Source organism: Oxyura jamaicensis, chromosome 1 (genome assembly GCF_011077185.1).
Source record: "Oxyura jamaicensis isolate SHBP4307 breed ruddy duck chromosome 1, BPBGC_Ojam_1.0, whole genome shotgun sequence".
NCBI lineage: Eukaryota > Metazoa > Chordata > Aves > Anseriformes > Anatidae > Oxyura > Oxyura jamaicensis.
In genome coordinates this window covers 137,767,116-137,788,488 of record NC_048893.1, presented here as the reverse complement: position 1 = coordinate 137,788,488, position 21,373 = coordinate 137,767,116, and the positions used below count along the sequence as shown (strand labels likewise).

Here is a 21,373-nt window from a genome sequence, read left to right as displayed (position 1 = left end):
TTGCAGATGTCATGTATAACGGAGAAATGAATGAGAAGATAAAGTTACTGTACAAGCTCCATATCCCGCCCGGTAAGAAATTTGAAAGGGAATGAACACCTCAGTTTCCCCAGAAAACTCCTGCTTAAAGCTTTTGGGAAAAGGCTGCTTAACGAAGAACCCTGTTCTGCTTCCTTCAGCTGGGGGTATATATATATAGGATTTGCATTTGTAATTATGCTTCCTGCATTTCAAAAACGACTTCAGTTAAAACCTTTTTGGGTAAAATTTATAGATACACAGTGTTAAGGCTCACATCTGCTGCATCCTGAGATATCCTGTAGCCAATTCTATGGTTACTTCTAGGCAAAATACAAACTGGGATAAAATTTTGGATGGCTATACCGGATTTACAGTAGAAATGTCCTTATCACATCTTGATCCACTTTTGATTAGGTGACAAAACTTGGTGGTACTTTCTCTGTGCAAAGTTTTAAATATGCCATTCTTGGCAAACGTCCTACTCTCTCCCTGCAGCACCAGCCTTACTTACATTAAGATACTTTTACACGATGATTTGATGAAGTAACTGCTTAAAAACATCTTTGCCCTATTATTTAGCTTTCTTCACGTATGGAAATTTTAAAAGCATAAATAGCCATTGTGCAGCATTTGAAGGATTAATCGTTACACTTCCCAATTTTTGGCTAGCTCTCACCGAGAATGAAAGAGACAGCCAGTCACCACTGAAGAATCCTTTGCTGTCAACTTCAAGACCACTAGTCATTGGAAAAGCAAACGGTATGTCGGAAATGGTTCTCTAACCCGTGTGCATGATGAGATAACCAACTGTCCCTTTGGGAACCCAGCTCCATTATCTTTGCTGTTTTTTATTTTGAAATGTTGATTTACTCCAACGACTTGAAAACCAGTTCTCCTTTTTCTGTCTACTCCGTAAAAGGTGATGCGGTGGATTACCAAAAGCAGTTGAAACAGATGCTGAAGGATCTTGCGAAAGAGAAGGATACCAAAACTGAAAAAGAATTGCCCAAAATGAGCCAGGTATGTGTATTAGAGGCTGTGGTCTGCTTTTAAAGCGGAGAGTATTCACAAATGAACTGACTAAATAGTTGAACTTTCTGATAAAAGTGTACTGAAGCCCAAGTTTAGATTCAGTCGTTTAGATACCTAGGGTTTGGTTACTGTGATCCAGGGTAAAGGCATCGCATTTAAAAACTCAGCCACCTTCCTAGCAGCTTCCTCTCCTCAGACTGCCTGGTGAATAGAAGAGTTTCAGACTCACCCTCACCTGCAGTGTAGCAGGCTGGAAAAAGGCCCTCCTCAATCCCAAAGCATTCCCGAGAATGCATATTGCTGTCCTGTTTTTCCTCACCTCCTCCCTACCAAAGGGGTAACCTCGTCGATTCATCACCAACGGAGTGATGAATGAGCCAAATGTCAGATGCTGGTATACGGAAAGCTGCTGGGGGAAGGGGTTCCTCTATTAGTGAAACATACGTACGGACATACAAAGGTGAGAATATACCTCGAGTCCCTTCTGTGATGGCATTGCTCAACAAAGTTTTAAATGGGTGGCATGTACGCAGCCTTCCGTGGGCTCAGCAGGACCCCATCATCTTGCATGAAGACATCGCTTGATTGAACTTCCTGAGGGCCGTTTCCAGCTTGAATTAACCTATTTTTGTGTGAAACTTCCGGGCTGACAGATATCCTCACAGGATATTATCAGCTCGTGCCTGATAAGCATCTGTGATGCGTGAGCAGGGGAAGGAGCCTGCGTTTTATTATTAGAAAAAGAAGAGCTGGTTAGAGATGGAGAGAAATAGCAGACGGCAAGTTGCTTGCAGGCCTACAGGTGGCTACTTCGGTTGTGATCCTGTGTAACAACCACCCTTTTTCCACCAGTTTGCGTCCCCTCGTTTGCCTTTGATCATTTGTGATGTCCTTATTGCCTGTTCTGATCAAGGGAACACAATACTTTTCTGTTCTGGTCCCCCTTTTGATTTGCAGTACAGATATTTCCTAGCATCAATGGAAATTGAAATCCATTTGCTAGCATTTTTTTTAAAAAAACAAGCAGAAGTGAAAAACAAGCAAGCCTGCACAGAGTATTCTGGATTCCTTTGCAGTACTGTGCCCTCTCCTGCCTCCTACAGTCACCTGCAGCATGGCTGCGCAGCAGCTTTGATCCTAGTTTCTCATCCTTTACAGAGGGAATTCATTCAGTTCTGCAAGACCTTGTACAGCATGTTCCATGAAGATCCGGAGGAGAACGACTTGTACCAAGCCATTGCCACTGTGACCACACTGTTACTGCAGATTGGCGAAGTAGGACAAAGGAGCATCAGCCTGGGGAGCGGATCGGATGAGTTCACCGAGGACTTGCAGCCTGAGGCCGCCGCCTCAGAGCATGACGCTGTTTTTACTGACACTGTGAAGACCCCTCACAAAGACTCTCAGTCGTCACCGGTAACCGAGGGGGACTGGACTGTCTCTTTCGAACACATTTTAGCATCCCTCTTGACCGAACAGTCATTAGTTAATTTCTTTGAAAAGCCCTTAGAACTGAAACCAAAACTTGAGAACGCAAAACTAAACCAATACAGTCTCAAAACAAACGGAATGAGCTGCCCGTCACGGGGCGAACAGACAAAACTAAGCACACAGTAGCAGCCAACCTGTCAAAACACGAAATGCACTGACATTATGCCAAAGCACATACTGTAAAAGGCTTTCAGCTAGCAGTGGACGTTTGATAAATAATTTGTTGGTCTGTGGTTTTCAGTTTAATAGCTTTAAAAGCTGAAGAGTGTACAAGTTGTTTTGTGCCATTGATTTATTACGTTCTTGTTTTGAATGTAAAAAGGAAACATCTGTCTGCAGCGTGAAGACACTGAAGTCCTCTTCTGTACTGGGAGTACAGCAGAAGCTGGCCCAGCATCCTTTTTAAAAAAACAAACAAAAAAAAACTGGAAAAAATTCTCAGCTACTGTCTGCAGTTTGTTTGGGTTGCCTTTTTTTGCACTAATACTGAAAACCGTTTCAATGCTGGTAATTGAAACTATTTTAATATATTTGAGTCTATTCCAATTTGTATGTCTTGCTGACATGTTAAGTGTACATGGACTGTGCTTCTGATGTTGGTCTGTGAAAACATGCACTTTTCAATAAACCCTTTTTGTACTAGACTTGCATTGGCAGTACTTCTTCACGTATGGAAGGTGAGTGCCATTAGTCTCTACTTCATTACCCAAGTTCCCTGAGGTTGTGTTTGCATTTAGTGGACTGGTCAGTACCCCAGGGTTGTGTGGTGCAGACGTGTTTGGGAGAAGCCTCCTGTTCTGTCTAGAAGACCAGCAGGGGACCAGCCCCAGACTTTAACCCAAGAGATTACATATACAAAATACTGTTAAAATACCACTGTAAGGTCTCTTTATTCCCCCAGGAACAAAACACTAGGCCTCTGCCACCCACACATTTATCTTCCATAATATATTCACATGTAGCAGAAGTCTAGTGTTATTAAAAAAACAAAATTACACCATTATCTACAAGCCCCAGTGAAGTAAGGTGTTTGAAGAGCCTGACACTTGTTCAATTCAATGCTCTATCAATGAGACCTTGAAGAGACCAGACAACACACAAAAAGACTTAAACTTTCTTTTTATCATTTTATTGTAACTAAAATGAGTTTAATTTTCATCCACGTTGACTGTCTGTAGGCCTGCAGAACAAGAAATTGTATCAGTGTCTATTCCCACGACAATTCCCTTTATGTATATGCAAGTCATCCCAAGAGAAGTCCCCCTACAGCTTCAAAGCTAGTTTGCTGATCTACTTCTGGAAAAACAAACTGCACAGGCACAAATGACAGTTTCATCTCAAATTATTTGCAAATAAGATACTTTTCAGCTGACAAGCAGAAAGGCTCAACCAGCCTGAGCTTTCAACATCAGGTGTACTTCACATAGGAAAACAAACCTTAAACCACCCTGACAACTACCGTCAGGGCTTTTTATTCTCTCAAAATTTATGTGTTTCTATTATTTCACTAAATTCTCTATTTGCGTTTTAATGCTGATCAGGCTAGCTAGCAGTCCTGCTCCCTGTAGCAGAGCAAGTTAAGCCAGCCGTTAGACCCCTTCTGCACGCTTTTTCTCCCAGTTATGAACTGCAGGAGGAGCTGTCCCACTCCACGAGCTGCTCGCTACAACATGGTGTGGAGAAAGAAACAGCACGCAACCTTACCTTTGAATGTTGTGACTGGTACGTAGGTAACCAGTGTGTACAGCTTGTTTGGGGAATCTTCATCCTCGTTGCGTTTTCTGGACAAACGCACACGGATGCGGTAAGGAACGTTTCTAAAATGAAGATGACATTAATTTTCAATAAATAAAGTACTGATTTTTTTTAGTTAATAGGGAAGAAAAAAATGACTTTGCTCCATGGCTACAAACCTCCCTGATTTCTTAAGCTTTACTTATTTGTGCAAACACATGAGTCAACTCTGTTTCTGTCTCGGCACCATAACAAGAATAAAAGCCTGTGCCATGCAGTTTGTACTGTTTGCCTCAGAGCAGCTTTCTTCTTTAAGTGAGCAGGTTAAGAGTTAACTGAGCCTTGAGTAAGATGAATCCACGGTGCAGTGGGTCCATGGAGTCAGGAGTGCACCATCAGTCTACTACTGATCCAGGGGATACACCTTAAAAATGATCATGGAGCACTGCATTAGTGTGATCAGCAAGCAGCTGTTACTAACAAGCCTGTGTTAGCTGAACAGAACAGCGCAGTTGGAAGGGACCTTCAAAGACCAGAGTCCAACTACCTGACAGCTTCAGGGCTGGAGGGCATCATCCAAATGCCTCTTGAACACTGACAGGCACGGGGCATCAACCACCTCTCCAGGAAGCCTGTTCCAGTGTTTGACCACCCTCATGGTACAGAACTTTCCCTCTGCCCAGCCCGCCACCTGCTCCAGCACAGCTCTGTGCCGTTCCCGTGTGTCCTGTCACCAATGCCCAGGGAGCAGAGCCCGGCACCTCCCTCTGCGCTTCCCCTCCTCAGGACACTGCAGAGAGCACTGAGGTCGCCTCTCAGCCTCCTGTCTCCAGGCTGGGCAGCTCAGGTGTACTCAACCTCTCCTCACAGCACAGGCCTTCCAGCCCTTCTGTCTGCTTTGCTGCCCGCTCCACTTCTAAGCACCTTAGTGACCTTTTTGTACTGGGGAGCCCAGAACTGCACACAATCCTCAAGGTGAGGCTGCAACAATGCTAAATCCAGTAGGAGAACCACCTCCTGTGACCAGCTGGCTGTGCTGTGTTTAACGCACCCCAAAATAGGGTTTGCCCTCTGGCTGCCAGGCATGCTGCTGGCTCGTGCTGAGCCTGATGCCACCAGCACCCCCAGGGCCCTCTCTGAGGAGCTGCTCCCCAGCCACTCGGCTCCTGTCTGTGCCTGTGTCCAACGTTCTTTCCTGAACAGAAAATAAGGAGGGGAAAAAATAATCCCAAACTACCCTGAGAGCCTGTGTGCCCTGTCAAGAATCAGATCTGGTCTGTGCACCAGAAGTCAGGGTGCAATTTTAGTAAACATTACAGCTCAACCAAGATCTTACTTATGGGCATACAACTGATCAACATTGCTTCCTCACAATGGCTACAGAACCACAACTGAATCGCTGAGATGGTTTTGTGACACTAAATCACAGCCTCGCGTCCTCCCCTAATACTGCACAAAACATGATGCTGAGGGCAGGCACCAAACAATTTGTCTGCACCGTTTCTAAAGTAACCTCCTACCTCAGATGAACTCAGGGTTTTGGACTAGTCTTGCTCTGAGTACTTCACAGAACTTGAGAAGGAATTTCCTCCTTGCTGTACCTTCTCAGAGCACGCTTACTAAATCAGATCTAGCACAGAGCATTTTTATCCATACATTAAGACCCAGGAACTTGCTTCAATTTAACCTCTTCTTAAGTCAAAAGCATTTCTCACAACTTCGCTTGGATCCCTGACCACCACACCAGCTGACACTGCGATTTTGGCCTCTCCTGACCCTCCCAGAGGAAGATGTTCTACTTTGCACACATCAGCAATCCTGGATGAGTGAAAATTGCAGTCCAACTCACAGTGGGAAGACAGGTGTGATGGCTTCCTGCTCCACAGAAGACAATTCCACAAGTTAGTACAAAGAAGCCCTAATTAGCTGCCTCACTGCTGAGCTCTGATTATGCCATCACCTGGCTCAACTGTGACTTCTCTGCATACAAACCAGAACAGCAACCTGATTTGGGCCCATCTTCCTGCTGTTTTTGAAGGAAGGGTTGGCCGAAGTGCACAGCTCCAGGTAAGGACTGTGAACACGGCACAGGCTAGACTTAGGCATCTGTTTCCTACAAGACATGGTTTAAAATGAGGGCTCGTGGGTGCTCAGTTCGTCACTTACAGTATGAATCCCTGTCAGGTAACTTTGTATTATGGTGTAAGAGATCCCACTTCTCCCGGTCTTTTCATAAAACCCTCTAGGCCACCTTAACGCGTCACATCAACTGCCCAACCAACTGCCTCTGTGGCAGCAAATCAACCAAAGTTGTACTATTTTGGTCCCCAAGCCCCTTATCATTTGGACTTTCAAGACAAGATCAGTGGCCCTATTTAACACACACCTCATGACTTCCTTGTGCAGCATCTGCCAACTCACCACGCTTCCAAGCCTAACCCTGTTTGGGCACCTTACACAGACCCAGGTACCCGGCCTGGGAATGCAGCTACCACCATGTTCCCAAAGCCTGCCTGCTTCGACTGGGATACTGCAGTACTACAATACCCCCAACCCTCCCCTTTTTTTTTGTGCAAAACCCACATTCCTTCTTCCTTTGCTTTCTTATTAGAGGTAGAGTGAAGGTCTTTCAACTCCAGCATTTACTGAAACTTTGCTACAAGTTCACCGAGCTGATCAGAACACAGAGGTGAGTCAAAGCTTAGCTTGGCACATACCCTGTACGAAAGGAAGCATTTGCGAAGAAAATACGCGCACAGCAAGAAGGCTACAGACTCGTCTACCAATGCAGAAAGCCGCCGAGACGTACCTTATTCCTTTAGCCCAGACTGCCTTATTCAACCTGGTGTCGATGCGAACGTCAGGAGTACCCATTTCTTTCATTGCAAATTTGCGGATTTCCTTGAGAGCACGCGGCGCTCGCTTCTTGAAACCCCTAGGACAAACAGGAGAGCCATTTATTGAACTTCAGGGAACTGTCAGCACTGGGCATTCGTTGCGGCCAACACTGATATTCTCTGAACATACAATTCAAGTCATTTTGTTCAGCAACCCTGGCTACATCGTAGCGCGACCAGACCTTTAGGTAGCTGCTCACCTCCAGGTCTAACAGAAACGACACCCATCTACACAGAATGACCTCAGTAAAATTTAGCAGCTGCAAGATCTCCCAGATCTTAAGTCTTATTTCTAGCTCGTTGACACTATCACTACTTGCACTACTACCAAAGAGATCAGAGCTTTCATAGAGACAGCAACTAAAAGGCCTAGGAAAAAAAGCAGCATGACAGTGGTCATACAAACTTGAAGTAACTTTATCAGCACAGAAATAAACAGCACAAAAATAAAACTGATGCTATTCTCAGGAACAGCTTCTGTTAAATGAGATCTGATGTTTACTTTCTTCACATAAAGACGGCACCAGAAGCCCCACCAGAAGTGTACCACAACCATGGCTCGTCTCCTGCATGTTACTGCCAGATTCTGTGAGCCTGTTACAGCTGCACTGTGTTTTGCTGTACGTACCCACCCTGGGACACACGACTAGGGTCAACAGGGCCTCAGGCCCCACACTGGGTTATACTCAACAACTCTTCGTATTTACTGCTAGAAATCATGGCTGGGTGATGACACATGAGACAAGGACTACACGTAAGAAGTACTTCACCCCTTAGTATCTCATGCCCGCCCCCCAAAACAGGAGGGCCTGAGAACAAGAACAGCAGCATGATGAGCAGTCAGGGCACCACTGCCCCCCATCCTCACCCACAAGTTTTTAACAGTCCACTGTCTCACTTCTCTCCTGCTCCAAGATAATTTCAGCCATTTCAAACTGGTTTGACCTGGATATAGTTTTCTTCCACGTGACTGCACCATACACACATGGAGAGCATCAAAGGGCAAGGCAGTTTCTCACAACTCCCCTCAAGCACTGTGCTGCTGCTACGTGGTTGTACAAGACTCAGCGTGTTGTCAGGGGCAAAGTTACTCTCATCTCCACCCATACACACAAAACCCAGCAAGCATTGTTCACCTTAAATCATACCCCAACTTACAACTCACACAATGCAGTGCCAAGCACAAATCCAGTTATTTGATTACAACAGTATTTCATTTTTAAAACTTACTGTAATGAGCTACATTTTAACTTCAGTTGGGAACGAATGACAACTTGGACACCAAGGTAAGTAGCTCTACCCACAAACTAAGGCCAGGAAATCTAGTCCTCTGCAGTTTAAAACCCACCGAACCCACTCCCAAATGCCACTTTATTTCACGGATAAGCCCCAAGAACTTACACTCCATGGATCCGCTTGTGAATGTTGATGGTGTACTCCCTGGTTACCACCTCGTTGATGGCAGACCGTCCCTTCTTCTTCTCGCCACCTTTCTTCGCAGGAGCCATTTCAGCAACGCTGAAAAGCAGCCACGCACACGTCAAACACGCACCGATCCCTCCCACATTCCCCCGCTCCTTGCTGTCACACAGCTCCCACACTCAGTAAATTATTCCGGATGGGGTCGCAGCGTTTCATCGCCGCGGTCGCAGTTTAAGCAGCACCTTCTCACCCCCACTGCCCATTTCCTATCTCCGTGATAGGCCTGCAACCGCCTCTGAGGCTCTCCAGCCCCTTCCCGGCACCCTGAGCCCCCATCTTCCTCCCTTACCCTCCCCAAACCCTTCAGAGGGACCCTTCAGGCTGCCCGCCGGGACACGCCGGTGCCCGGGAGCCCCCCTCATGTCCCGCCGCCTCCCCCCGCACCTTGCGGGGCTCCCTCAGCCCGGCGCTAGGCCGCACACCCCCCCCCCAACTCCCCGCAAGCCCGATGCGGGCGGCCTCCGCCTCCCCGCCGGGACCCCCGGCCCGCCCCGCGGCCATGGCCGCCCCCGGCACCGTCCCGGCCCTGGGGCTGCCCCCGCGGCGGGCGGATGGCGGCGGATGGCGGCGGGCGGCCCCACGGCGCCGCTTACCCTGCCCGGGCGCGGGCCGGAAAGGAAGGCGCGGAGCAGCCTGGGAGACACGGGCACTTCCGGGTGGCGGCAGGCGCTCACTGCGCAGGCGCTAAAGGAAGGGCGGGGGGGGGGTGCGAGTGCGCGCCTGCGGGAGCGGGGGCGCGCGTGGCGCCGCGGGGGCGCGCTGCGCGGCCAGGCCCGGCCGTTGGTGCCCCGTGAGGGGCTTCGTGGCGCTTGGCAGGCTCCTGCCGCCTGCGGGTTCCTCTGGCAGGGGCTGGGGCTGTGCTGGGGTGGAATGAAGGAGGTGACAGGCCAGCCTTGGCTGTGAAACTGCGCTGGCAGGCTGTGTGCACGCAGCGGGGAGCGAGCAGTCACCCGAACCTGGAATAAGCGTGTGGAGAAGTGAGGCAGAGCACGAAAAACTCGATACTGACCTAAATCTGCCCTCACAAGTGCACCAAATCCTTACACACAACATTAAACCGTGGTATTGGACCCCCCCCGCCCCCATATCTACAGCTTCTCCCTCATAACTACTTACAGTACCGCTGGGTTTAGAAAAGTGTTTGCCCCAGGCCTGAGATTGTTTCGGACATAGCCACTGAAAATCAGGAGGTGTGTCACAAGCATCCCCGGGAATAAAATGATTTCTCAGAGGGGTTTTCTCTTCCTGTGACCTCCGTCATTCAGTCAGGCACCGGGACGGGTTGCCCAGGGAGGTGGTGGCGTCACCGTCCCTGGGGGTGTTCAAGGAAAGGCTGGACGTGGTGCCTGGGGACATGGTTCAGTGGGTGATGCTGGTGGTAGGGGGGTGGTTGGACCAGGTGGTCTTGGAGGGCTTTTCCAACCCTTATGATTCCATGATCATAGTAATGGATCATAGAAACCAAATGCAAAGTGCTACTGCCACAGGTGTTTCCTCTGAGGTGCTCGGGTGCCTTCGTCATCTCTTGCCTGCATGAACTGTTTGGCCTACAGATGGGCAGATTTCCCTTCTCCTTTCCTAAACTAAGTCTGTACAGAAGCGGATGGCAATTATGAAATTAGCCTCTGCTTTGCTGATGTGTCTTTGCTAAGGTTTGCCTATAGTGAATGGAAGAGAGAATAATTTCCTTCAGACATCAAGTGAGAGCACCTTAGGAGAGCTCTTTAATCTTCATCTAGAGGGGTCACTCTTGCTTCACTGAATGTAAGAACTTAAAGACGAGCCTGCTAACTCAGGCTAAGACAGCTGCCTAAAGCTAGTGGCAGAAACACTTTCTTAGAGACCAGATACTCGATCCCCTCATCTTCCTTCAATAAAATAAAAGGATTGTATGGACTGAAATACCTGTGTACCAATCAGCGTTACCAGTCAGTCTTACTGTGGAAGCAGCAGGGTCATTTTGCCAGCAGGTTTTCTCTGGGAGATATTTATTTTTTACAGATGTTTTTTCAGAACTAAGTTTTCTGAAGTGAACCTTTTTTTTTCTTTTTTTTTCTTTTTTTTTTTTTCTTTTTTTTTTTCTGAAAGTTTACTTTCATCATTTCCAGCTTCCAGCCCAATTATCTCCATTGTTCCTCTATGGCATGGAAACCAGCGCTGTGCCGTGATCCTTGGTACAGAAGGGTGAGAAGGACAGCACAGTTTGCACTCTCTTCAAGGCTAGGCTGTCTCAGGCAGCTGCAAGATGCCCTGGGGCGCTTCTGGAAGCCATCCCTTCAATCTTGCTGTGATGGATGAACACGTTACCTGGTTATCCACCTTATTCTCTGTTGGATGTTGCTGCTTCTGCCAGAGAGTCAGCAGAGGGAAAGCAGACCTGTACCTTGGCTGCTCCATTTAGTTGCAGTCAGTTTGAATTTAACATGAAAAAGACTGCACAAAGATGCCAAAGTGGAAACTTGGCTCTCTGTGCTGGGGGCATGTTAGTAAATCCAGCAGAGGTGTACCAGAAAACTCAGGACAGCGATGTCTTTAAATTGTGAAGCTGCTGCTTAGTGAACACAGGTCAAAGAAAGCTGGTGTACATTGGGTCAAACCACTCTAAGCTGTCTGTTGTGCCCTATGTTTGTCCCAGTCCAAAACTAGCTGGTTGGAAGTACAGAGCTGTCTAAAACCATCAGAGTTTTAAGGGAAAGGAGAAATGAGCTGTCTGGGTTAGCAGTTTATTTAATTTCCTAAGCCATCATTCTCATCGCCTATGCCATATCACAAATCCCGCAGGATAATGTTTGTTTCTGGTTAATTGGTTGCCAAACACCTTGCAAAGCTGTAGCTCATACTATAAAATGTAAGGTGAATCACGTAGTTGAACAGCCACAGGAAAATGTGTGCAAGTCCTGCAATAAAGCCTTTTGGCTATTTTATTTTATTCTACAAATAAAGACACTGTCCATCATTATATGGAAAAAAATAATAGTTTGAGTCGTATATAGCATGAAACAGTAGTACCCTTCACATTTCTAATTCATTAGTTTATTACAAAATATCCACTCACAAAAAAGCACAAGCACAATCTTTATACTTGTGAAATGAGTTGATATTTCATATACAAAATAATTTCCACATAATTCCATATAATTTTATTTTATATAGAAATAGGTCATTATTACAACAGCTGTACAATACACTACTTTTTATTTAATAATTACATAAAATCTTTCTTAGAAACATATCAACAGAAAACATACAAAAAAAGCGAAAAGTGCATTTCTTCTTTTTCCCCCCAAAGGAAAATTCAATCCTAAATGTTATAATGAAAGAGATATGTAATAGTCTGCAGCATCCCGAGTCAGTGGGCCAAAACACAGTGCATATTTCTCAGAGACTTGCAGCAGTGAGTGAGTTGTTTAGCTTGAAGAAGGATCCGTTGTGTATTATGGGAGAGTTGCATGATTGTGCTTACAAGTTGAGTTCTTTTTGCAATCACAATTCATATGTATAAAACAGTCCAGTGCTTTTTGTTGTTGTTGTTTTTTAGTTGTGAAGAACAGTTAGGATAAGCTGCATAATACTTTTCAGATTCTAAATCAAGAGTTATGAGCTGTAGAACATCTTCACCAATGACCAGGCTTTCTTCTCCATTGGATGTGCTAATTTGGCCACAAGAATAAGGAAACAAACTTCTCTTTACAGAAAGTGCCTAGGTTTTGTCCTCTGTGCAGTTGTGCAAAATAATAACAATAATCATAATAAAAATAATCTCTTGTTCTCTCCTCAATAGACCTTTGACGCAGTGCTTTTCGTACACAAAAGAAGAACTGAAACAGTGAAGGCCAAGTACCTCAAGTGTCTGTCAACAGTCTTTTGGAATTGCCAGACAACTTTGTGAGCGGCACGCCGAGCTCGAACTCCTCCTCCCGTGCACCCGGTGACGGTGGAGTTTGCACAGGACGGTGCTCCTCTTTGTTCTGCTCTGCGCAGCGCGTACTGCGCTCACGAGACAGCGCAAACTGGATCGTGCGTGCCCTAAGTGCGCTGTGTGCGGCAGTCTGCGCCCTGTGGCATCCTTCTGTCACAGAGCTCTGAAAGAAAGGCTTGTGCAAAAGCCGAAACAGTAAGTACAGGGTCATTCTCTCCTGCCCCATGTGCCCATTGGTTAAAGCTAATCGTGCATTGATTGTGCTGGTGGGACTCTATCGCAGTGGCTGTGGTAAGTTTGATGATTCTGATAAGCTATTGCTTCTTCTTGGTAGTGGCTGCTGCTGCTGCTGCTGTGCCTGGTGGTACCCCATGTTTCCTTGCTGTGGTGAGTAAGATGGCAGGAGCAAAGAATCGGTTTGCTCATTGTGCAAAGAACTTGGTGTTTGCACCTACAGATAAAATAAAATTCAGCGTGTTGTTTGATTCTTTCACGTTAGAGCTTGTCGTCCTCAAAGTACAGCGTGCTTAAAAATATTACTCTTTTTGCTGGCTTTTATCTCTGGGGCTGTGTGCTTGGCATGGGGTTAGCCTACCTATGCTAGAAGGAACAGATTTAAATTGCAGCAAAGAAGATCACAATTAGGCATTGAGAAAGGTTTTCTAGTAGGAATGCACTGCCTAGGATTTGTGGGTTATTCTGAAAAGCCTGTTTAAGAACAGGCTGAGCAAATATGTCTGAAATGACAAGGCTAGATGACAGAAATGAAGCAGAAATAACACAGGGGATCCTAGTGGACCTCATGAGGCCCCTTCTAGCCCTTTCTTTTCATGACTTTACAGTAGGGTGCGACATTGCAGTGTTGAAGTTGATGTGAATTTTGCAGATGCTCGTCTGGGAATGGTGTCTGCCGTGTTTTTTCGTTAATTCTCAGCTATGATAAGGATTTCGTTTTTCACTGTGATCATTTGAAGTCGATGATACTCTTTCAGTGATTCCAGTCGAGATGTGATTAGGTTTTAAAGACCCAGTTCAGCTCCTTCTGAGCTAATATACACCTCTTTCCCCCCCTTCCCCTTAGCTTTATGTGTGCTGAATAGGTAAAAAAAAAAATCAGTATTTTTATATCTTCAAATCACCTGGTGCTTCCAGGTGATCTGCTCCAATTCATCTTCTTTGCCTTGTGGAGTTGAGGAAATACGTTAATTTATGGGAGGAATATAGATATCTGATCCCGATCTTATTTTATGTTGGTGCTGGTAATTAAAAATCATCTTTTGACTTGTAAACTAAGCAAATTTTGTACTTAATAAAGAGTACAGAATAAATCCTAAGGCAGCAATTTTCTCCATCTAGAAATACACTTTAAATACATCCAGGGTAATCTGATTATGTTTCCAATGTACAGGATTAGTAATTTCCTTTGAAATATTCTGACTGTTCTCACTGCTCCCTCGCTATACTGGAAGGGTACACGACACTGTATCAGTGTCTTGCACATTTCAGTTATCTCTGAAATGGCCATCTCTGCCATGATCAGGCTCCTGCTGAAACTTACAGCTTGTCAAGGCTTGCCGGCCCCGTTTGCACAGCCCGTTTGCCTTATTATTCTGTGAGCATGTTTTATACATCGTCCTCTTTGTCCTTCCCTACCTGCAGGTAGCGTTGTTGCTGATGCTGTTGGCGCTGGAGTTGCATAGGTGGCAGAGAGGATGGCTGGGAAGGAGGCGTTGTGGCAAACCCTTGGTTTAACACTGCTTGTCCCATCAGAACGATCGGAGAGCCAGTGCTGGAAGTCTGCACTTCCAGACTTTGAAACATTTGTTGGTTTTGAGAGTATCTGTGGAAGAAAGAAGTAAAAAAATCAAGAACAAACCAGTAGAAACAAAGGTCTCATCCTAGGATATGGGGTGGGCATCAGTAGTCTTCATAAATAGTTCTTAATAAAGGATTCTGGGGCATCGGACCTGCACACGTGAAAACCAGCAGCAGTGGCTTAACACCATACATGAGCTGGACTCGGAGGGCAGAATACATCTCACCTCAAAACCCAAACCACATTTTAGATTCATTAGAGATTCTAGTTTATGCATGTCTTCTCTTCAGCCACAGATTCACATCCCAGGCTCATTAAAGCACATGGCCTTTGATTTTGTATTAATAAGCTGAGTTCTGAACTGCAGCAGTGGAGAAGTAGACACAGTCCCCGTTCTGCTGCCTGTGCTTCTATACGACTGCCTATGGGGATGGTAATCTCCTGCAGGATGGCTAGGGTTGATTACTTATTAAGCTGCTCGTAGACATTGCCAAGTACGGTCAGCAGTTCCCATCGCTGTGACCCACATTATAGGACCAGAAGAAGTCTCTAGAAGTCCTCTGGACTGAGGGATGAGCCAGAAACAAAATACTCAGCTCCTGTTGCTAGTCTGCTTTTGCACAGCAAAACCCAAATATTTGTTGCTTTGTGGAAGGCTGTGGGTAAAACCACAAGGAAGCTACTGCCAACCCAGCCTAATTCTGTTTATCCTGTAAAGGGCGATGAGATCATAGTGTGGTGTGTGTTAGTTAAACAGCTGTTCAAAATTAGGGGTTGGTCAGAAATGCTAAGATTTGGGTACTTACACAAGCATGTGAGCTCCAAAAAGGGTTCTTGTAAGTTAGGCAGAATATGTGAACGGGAGATGTATCTTTGAAATTTGGGCCTTTTTTATTTAGCAGCTTAAAAACAGATTTCAACTGCAGATCGGTACGTTTTAAGTTGGAGGTTTTAACTCAAGGTAATATTAAGCAGCAACAGTGATGTTTGAAAAGAAAAGTGCTGAATACCTACATTCCTGAGGTAATATACAGAATTGCTTTAATGATGTTCATTCATTATCATCTTGGCAGTCCACAATTAAGGACAGTGACCAAAAAAAAAAAAAAAAAAAGGAAAAAAAAAAAGCTGAGGCTGACCCCGACACTAGAAGGCAGGCTCAGCCCAGTAACACGCTCCTGTATTTATAACTACTTCATCATCTTACTAAAAAAGGCCGTTTCCCCTGAAAAGCAGCTTTGGTGTTCTTGAAAAGTCACATACTTAGCCTGGGATCCAGCCATGCTGAGGTCTGAAGGATGTCTTGCGTTACAGGACCCGGGCATCATTGGCTGAATAGGTTGGCTGAGCAACAGTCTTGCACATGAAAAAAAGAAAAGGTGATACTGCTGTGAGAGAAGGACCATACGCATGCCACATTCTGAAAACCGAGAAAGGATGCTTTTGGAGGCACAGCGTGAGACTGAATGTTAGGAGATGTAACCTCAGCTCTGGGCTGTAGCAGATGCCTCCTGGGTGCTGCTGGGTGGAGGTTTGAGGCCATGCCCTTCAGTCCTGGTTACTTGGGTGCCCTTCTGAGCTGCTGGATTTTGGGAGAGGGAAATTTCTGTTGCTCCTGCTGGTTTCAGTGGGAATGGCTCATATTACCTGAGTATCTGACTGACATCTTTTTGGTTCATAGAATCATCAAGGTTGGAAAAGACCTTCAAGGTCCAAGTGTCTGCCTAACTACCAAGTTCATTGCTAGACCATGTCCCCTAGTGCCATGTCCACACCTCTCTTAACTGCCTCCAGGGATGGGGACTCCACCACCTCCCTGGGCAGCCTGCTCCAAAGCTTGACCACCCTCTCCATGAAGAAATTCTTCCTGATATCCAATCTAAACCTCCCCTGGAGCAACTTGATGCTGCTCCCCCAGGTCCTGTCACTTGTCTCCTGAGAAAAGAGACCGGCACCCTCCTTGCTGCAACCTCTTTTGGTAGCTGTACAGAGCGATGAGGTCTCCCCTCCTTTTCTCCACACCAGACAACCCCATCTCCCTCAGCTGCTCCTCATAAGTCCTGTTTTCTAGTCCCTTCACTAGCTTTGTTGCTCTCAATGCATTCCAGCACCTCCACATCCTTCTGGTAGAGAGGGACCCAAACATGAACACAACGCCCAAGGTGCGGTGTCACCAGTGCCAAGAACAGAATGAAAATTGCTTCCCTCATTCTGCTGGCCACACCATTTCTGACACTGGTGTGGACGCCATCGCCCATCTCACCCCGTCCCTCACCCACCCACTGAGGGCAGCCCAAGATGGTGGCCACCTGGGCGCCCCCTGTGCCTCCTCGCCCTACCTGAGCTGCTGGTCGTGGCTGCAGCCGGCGGCGGGTGGGCCGGGGCTGGGGCCGGGGCCAGGGCCACGGCGAGGTGGGGGGGCTGCAGGGGCCGTGGCGGGGCCGAACGATGGGACCGAGGCGCGGAGAGGACGGCCACCACCCGGTGCCAGCTCCGTGTTCCTCACCGCCTTTGGGCCCTGCAAGAAAGCGAGGAGAGGCGGCTTGGGGTGAGGCCTGGCTAGCCCCGCTGTGAAGGGCCTGTGATGGCAATGAACCTTCCTAAAGGAAAAGCTTTTTTTTTTTTTTTTTTTTTTTCCTATTCATCCACTTTTTGTTTTAATAGTCATGCTAATGCGGCTGTGTGGGAGGTTAAACGCTACGGCTGAGGGGTCTGAAGCTAATGGTGCCGCTACATTCGCCGCATGCCCAGGCAACAGAAATAAGAGCTAGGTTTTCTGAGAAGGGAGGCACAACATGTGGGTGGAAGAGCAAAGACTGGAAATGCCAAGAAGCCTGCAGTAAGACAATAATCCTGTGCCAAGTCTACTTGCTTTCACAGGTCTCAATTACAAATACCCGAACCCAAACTTATTTCCCTGTACAGGAGCCTGTATCACTCCCAGCCTGGGCATCTCTCATGAATTTCCATGAACCCCAACAGCCTACCACTGCAGCAGGCAGCAGGTTTTATGGCATCTGGTTAGATTTTCAGAGCAAGCAGGGGTAAAGCTCATTTTGCGAGGTCGCACTGCTGGCACTGGTATTGCCAGTTGTATACCTTTTGTATACCTGCTCTGTTTTAGAGCTGGAATAGCTGCTCAGGTAACCCTCCTAGCTGAGGTCTTAAAAAAGGGATTTAAGGTAAAGTAGCTGCTGTATGGACCCCTTTATATAGCCTGCCCTTATATAGGAGAATAGGGAAGGAAAAGGAATGGCACACTTGCAGGACTGACATGACTTCACTAACTTGTCTAGTAACAGCTCAGTGTCTTCTTTCCATATTAAATTCTCCTCTAGTCAAAGAAGTGATTACCTGGCTCGATATCACACTTGCTTCTCTCAGTACTTGCTGGTTCGATGTTTGCGGAGATGCAATTTGCCCGGGGAGCTGAGGACTGGGGACAAGCTGCTGCTGAGAAATGACCCCTGGCCTCTGCTGTAGCTGCTGCGGCTCTGGCTGCTGAATATTGCTAAAGCTCAGGGACACCGTTGGCTGCTGTAGGAACATCTGGAAAAGAAGGGGGGGACGTTTTATTGACATAGCCCAGCTGTCACAGATAATGAAGGTTACAATTAAATCCAAAGATACGTTCTAAAATAAAATCATCACAGCTCAGAATTCACCACACATTTACTGTTAATTGGAAATCACATTTCTTTCCTACGTTAACAGTTCTGCTGTCTCTAATTTCTTTCTTTCTTCTTCTGAAAATGCATTCATTACTCGTGAAATGTGTCCTAAAGGTAAAAGCCCTCTCTCCATGGGGCAGGCAGAGCCCTCGTGAGAGCAGTTCGCTGTACATTCACCGTGTTCTGGGGCATCCTGACCAGAGAGCTGGGAGTAACTCCATGTCTTTTCAATCCTTTCATTTCTCTTTTCAACAAACCAGCCTGCCTTTCAGGCAAGGCTGCTTTTGAATTCGTCTCGGGAAATTCAACACCTTCTATACAGTTGGGTCACTGAGTGTATTTAATGAGGCCACAACCAGGCCAGAGTTGACCGTGTTGAATGGCTGTGTCCTTATCATTGAGAAGATGTGTAAACAGACCGTCACTGTCATTTATCTGATTTCCCGTCAGGTAGCTGTCACCTGGTGTCCTTCCTAATCAGGCCTTGCGTTTGACTTGTGCAAAAGAGCCAGCAGCCCCTCTGTTAGTGTTTCTGTAAATGATACGCTCTCCTTTCTTGCATTGCAAGAAGAGTCTTTCTTCTTTAAAAGTTGCAGGGCTTTGGAATATTTTTGCTTTTCTAGAGGCTATTTCTTTCAATAGAGCCATACAAAAGAAAAAAGGCATCTTTAAAAACTATTAATTATTAATGCCACAAGCTATCTTTGCAATATTTCAAACCTATCTTCTTGCCACCAAGGACTGTAGAAAGCGACACTTCCCAGGTAGTTGAAGGCATTTTTGGCTCTGGTTCTGATTCCACACCACTTCTACAAGTGTGGAACTCCATTATTTTAAGTGGAGCTACTTAAGGCTTAAATGAAATCAGAATCACAATTTTTCTCCTCATTACTCATCCATCAGTCTCATGCCTAGCAGTACATCTGAGGTACACCCAGTAATTAGTACACCTTTCCGCAACTTATTGTTGTATTAGCAATTCCCTAAACTATCATGTCCCCTGTAATTTCTCTTGGAAGAAAACCCCGCACCTTTCTCTAAAGAACCGGCACAATGCATTGCTTTTCTCTGCATAAGTATGGGCTGATCCATCATATTTGTGCTTATATATCTAGCTATTAAAACACAGTTTTTAATTTACTGTGATAAATTTGTAATGAATCTTTGCGTGCCAAGATTTGATTCAGAATTGAGTTACAGACAAAGCTCACGTTAATCAGTTACATTAATCAGCTGAGAGAGGTGGGCAATTAATGAAAATGTTAATGGACCTAAAGCAACGTCTTGTTTCAGGTGCTGTAGGCTAACTACACCTCAGATATGTCTGATAGAAATAAATGGGTCAAGTAACAGAGCTGTGTCTGCTTCCAGTAGGTCTGAAACTAGCTCTGAGTGTTTTCTTTTAAAAACAGTGCTCACAGAGTTTGGAGCCATTACATTTCAGAAAGACAGATGGTCTTGCAACTTCTGCCAAGTAAATAGGTCTTATAATGAATAAATCAAAGGCAGAAGTTATGAAAATTCATTTTCTTGTTTATTTTCAGTATATAGAAGCTAAGTTTTGAACGTGTTCGGTAAATGAACCTGATTAGCTCTAGCAGTGAAATTGGTCTCCATTGATGTGAAATGTTTAATGTAAAATTCAGAACAGGGAAAGCAAGCGGTGTGCTTCAAAAATGTCATGTGGAATGTAAGCCCACCGTTTCTGGAAGATCGGCACAAAGTAAGACCGTAAGGAGCAGCATCTTTAGCATCCTCCCTGTACAAGGCACACAGTGCTGGCGAAATACCAAGTTCATCCAATGCAAACTCGACATCCATCAATGCAAATGTTGGGCAGGGTGACTTACTTTGCAGGGAGCTGCCTGTGTGCATGCCTTACTTTGAGGCAAAGGCCAAGTAGATTATTCTTGAAAGAAAGCAGAGTAACCTACTTTGTGATTACCAGCATGTGCCACTGGGTACGAAAGCGCACAGCTAACGGCAGCTAGCACGCTATAAATTTACGGCCAAGTTTATCACGGTAAACCAATTTTTTTATTCATGTGTTCATACCCTGAGAGACCTACGAGTGTTTCATATCTAGGGACACTCTCCATTGTGTTATAATGGCCAAAGAAGCATTATTACTGTCAGAACACAAATGTCGGGGAAAAACAAGCTCAGGGCAGGAAGCAATGGTGCCATTTAACCCGTGTCCCCGCAGAACGGGGAGACTCAAGATGCCTAATCAAGAAAGGAGTTAACCTAAGAGAGGATCGAAGTGGGGAGTTGCTACCTGCAAGTAAGCCTGAAAGCAAGAACATACCTCATTTGTACAAAACAGCGTTTTTTATTGCGTGTCTCTTTCGTGACAGTCCTGCCTGAATTCCTCTGAAGCACAAAAATGCTGCAGCTTTAAATAGCTACAGAAACCCCATAATAAAGAAAAAAATCTTCCTCAGTCTGAGCAAATCCAAGCAGATAAATTAACAGCCCTGTAACTGCACTGCCGATAACAACATGTCTCACGGCTGATTTTGTGGACTGCAAGGCCAGCGAAGCATCTTATAAATATTTTTTAATTGGCCAGATTGTTAAGATACACAGCAAAGCTGCGAGGGAGGGAAGGGACCCTCTGACACAGCTGCCCCCTCATCCCGAGCTAGATGGTCCCTGCAGCTAATGGGTGAATCGCATTGGCAAGACACTGTGGGGGAGACAGCTCTTTGACTCTACCTGCTCCTTGGGTAATCAGGTGGTGATAACCTTCAGGCTCATCATTACAGAAGGGAAGACTCCTTATGTAAAATACCAGCACTGGGAATCTGAGGTTCACGGACTTCGAAGGGAGACTGGTTTGTGAATCATGGGTGGATGTGGACGGTCTCATTTGCAGTTCTTGAAAGCTGGTCAGGCTCAGCTCTTCTTTCTGCTTTCCTCTCCACCCGCAATTCATTAGCTAGACTGCTCGAATCTGGCACAGACATGGCATCCTTCAGACTTCTGAGGTTGCTCTCGCTGCTGCCGCCCTTAATGCTTTCGTTTGTCAGGAAAAGCAGTACCAGAGATTTAATGGGGTTTTGAACACTCTTCTTAGGGCCCACAGCCCTCCTGCTAGTTTGGTCTTTCATCATGCAAGGCTCTTGGAAATAGCGACAAATGCAGACGACTGCTCAACATCTGTCCGGTTGGGAAAGCATTTCTTGCTGGACTGCTGCACTACAGTTTTGAAGACCTCTGAAGAAAATGGGGCTCAATTCTCCACAGAGCTACCTGTACACTTCTGTGTGGAAGGGAGGGAGCCGGGGGGGGGGGGGGGGGGGGGGGG

The 21,373-nt window shown here is 46.1% G+C and overlaps 3 protein-coding genes and 1 long non-coding RNA gene across 10 annotated transcripts in view; 2 read left to right on the top strand and 2 right to left on the bottom strand.

Annotated features, from left to right (window-relative positions):
* TBC1D8 (TBC1 domain family member 8) overlaps positions 1-3,188 on the top strand; it is a 47,303-nt gene extending 44,115 nt beyond the window's left edge. For all 3 annotated transcript variants that reach the window (XM_035316095.1, XM_035316087.1, XM_035316083.1), the window contains exons 17-20: positions 7-72; positions 691-780; positions 941-1,041; positions 2,212-3,188. In XM_035316095.1, the coding sequence (XP_035171986.1) occupies positions 7-72; positions 691-780; positions 941-1,041; positions 2,212-2,670 (716 nt within the window). In that variant the 3' untranslated portion in view covers positions 2,671-3,188. The remainder of the gene's footprint in view (positions 1-6; positions 73-690; positions 781-940; positions 1,042-2,211) is intronic.
* Positions 1,070-1,791, top strand: LOC118161103. The gene is made up of 2 exons (XR_004747855.1): positions 1,070-1,390; positions 1,707-1,791. It is a non-coding gene; the product is annotated as an uncharacterized LOC118161103 (long non-coding RNA).
* A 463-nt stretch (positions 3,189-3,651) lies between the features above and the next one.
* RPL31 (ribosomal protein L31) lies at positions 3,652-9,340 on the bottom strand. The gene is made up of 5 exons (XM_035316100.1): positions 9,251-9,340; positions 8,577-8,693; positions 7,088-7,213; positions 4,249-4,361; positions 3,652-3,724 (listed from the first exon to the last, which is right to left on the bottom strand). The coding sequence occupies exons 2-5, from the start codon at positions 8,681-8,683 to the stop codon at positions 3,693-3,695; spliced, it is 378 nt and encodes a 125-aa protein (XP_035171991.1). The 5' UTR covers positions 8,684-8,693; positions 9,251-9,340; the 3' UTR covers positions 3,652-3,692.
* Positions 9,341-11,931: 2,591 nt separating this feature from the next.
* NPAS2 (neuronal PAS domain protein 2) overlaps positions 11,932-21,373 on the bottom strand; it is a 99,287-nt gene continuing 89,845 nt past the window's right edge. For 4 of the 5 annotated variants that reach the window (XM_035316079.1, XM_035316078.1, XM_035316080.1 and 1 more), the window contains exons 17-21: positions 17,747-17,941; positions 16,732-16,910; positions 15,656-15,748; positions 14,230-14,416; positions 11,932-13,027 (exon numbers count right to left, since the gene is read on the bottom strand). In XM_035316079.1, the coding sequence (XP_035171970.1) occupies positions 12,851-13,027; positions 14,230-14,416; positions 15,656-15,748; positions 16,732-16,910; positions 17,747-17,941 (831 nt within the window). In that variant the 3' untranslated portion in view covers positions 11,932-12,850. Of the gene's footprint in view, positions 13,177-14,229; positions 14,417-15,655; positions 15,749-16,731; positions 16,911-17,746; positions 17,942-21,373 lie in introns of all 5 variants that reach the window. The other variant, XM_035316081.1, reaches the window with a different exon arrangement.

Coding starts and splice junctions, on each gene's coding strand:
- RPL31 (XM_035316100.1), bottom strand. CDS start 8,683: ATGGCTCCTGCGAAGAAAGGTGGCGAGAAGAAGAAGGGACGGTCTGCC. Junction 7,214..8,576: donor CACAAGCGGATCCATGGAGT/GTAAGTTCTTGG, acceptor TGTTTGTCCTAG/GGGTTTCAAGAAGCGAGCGC. Junction 3,725..4,248: donor ACCAGTCACAACATTCAAAG/GTAAGGTTGCGT, acceptor CTTGTTCTGCAG/GCCTACAGACAGTCAACGTG.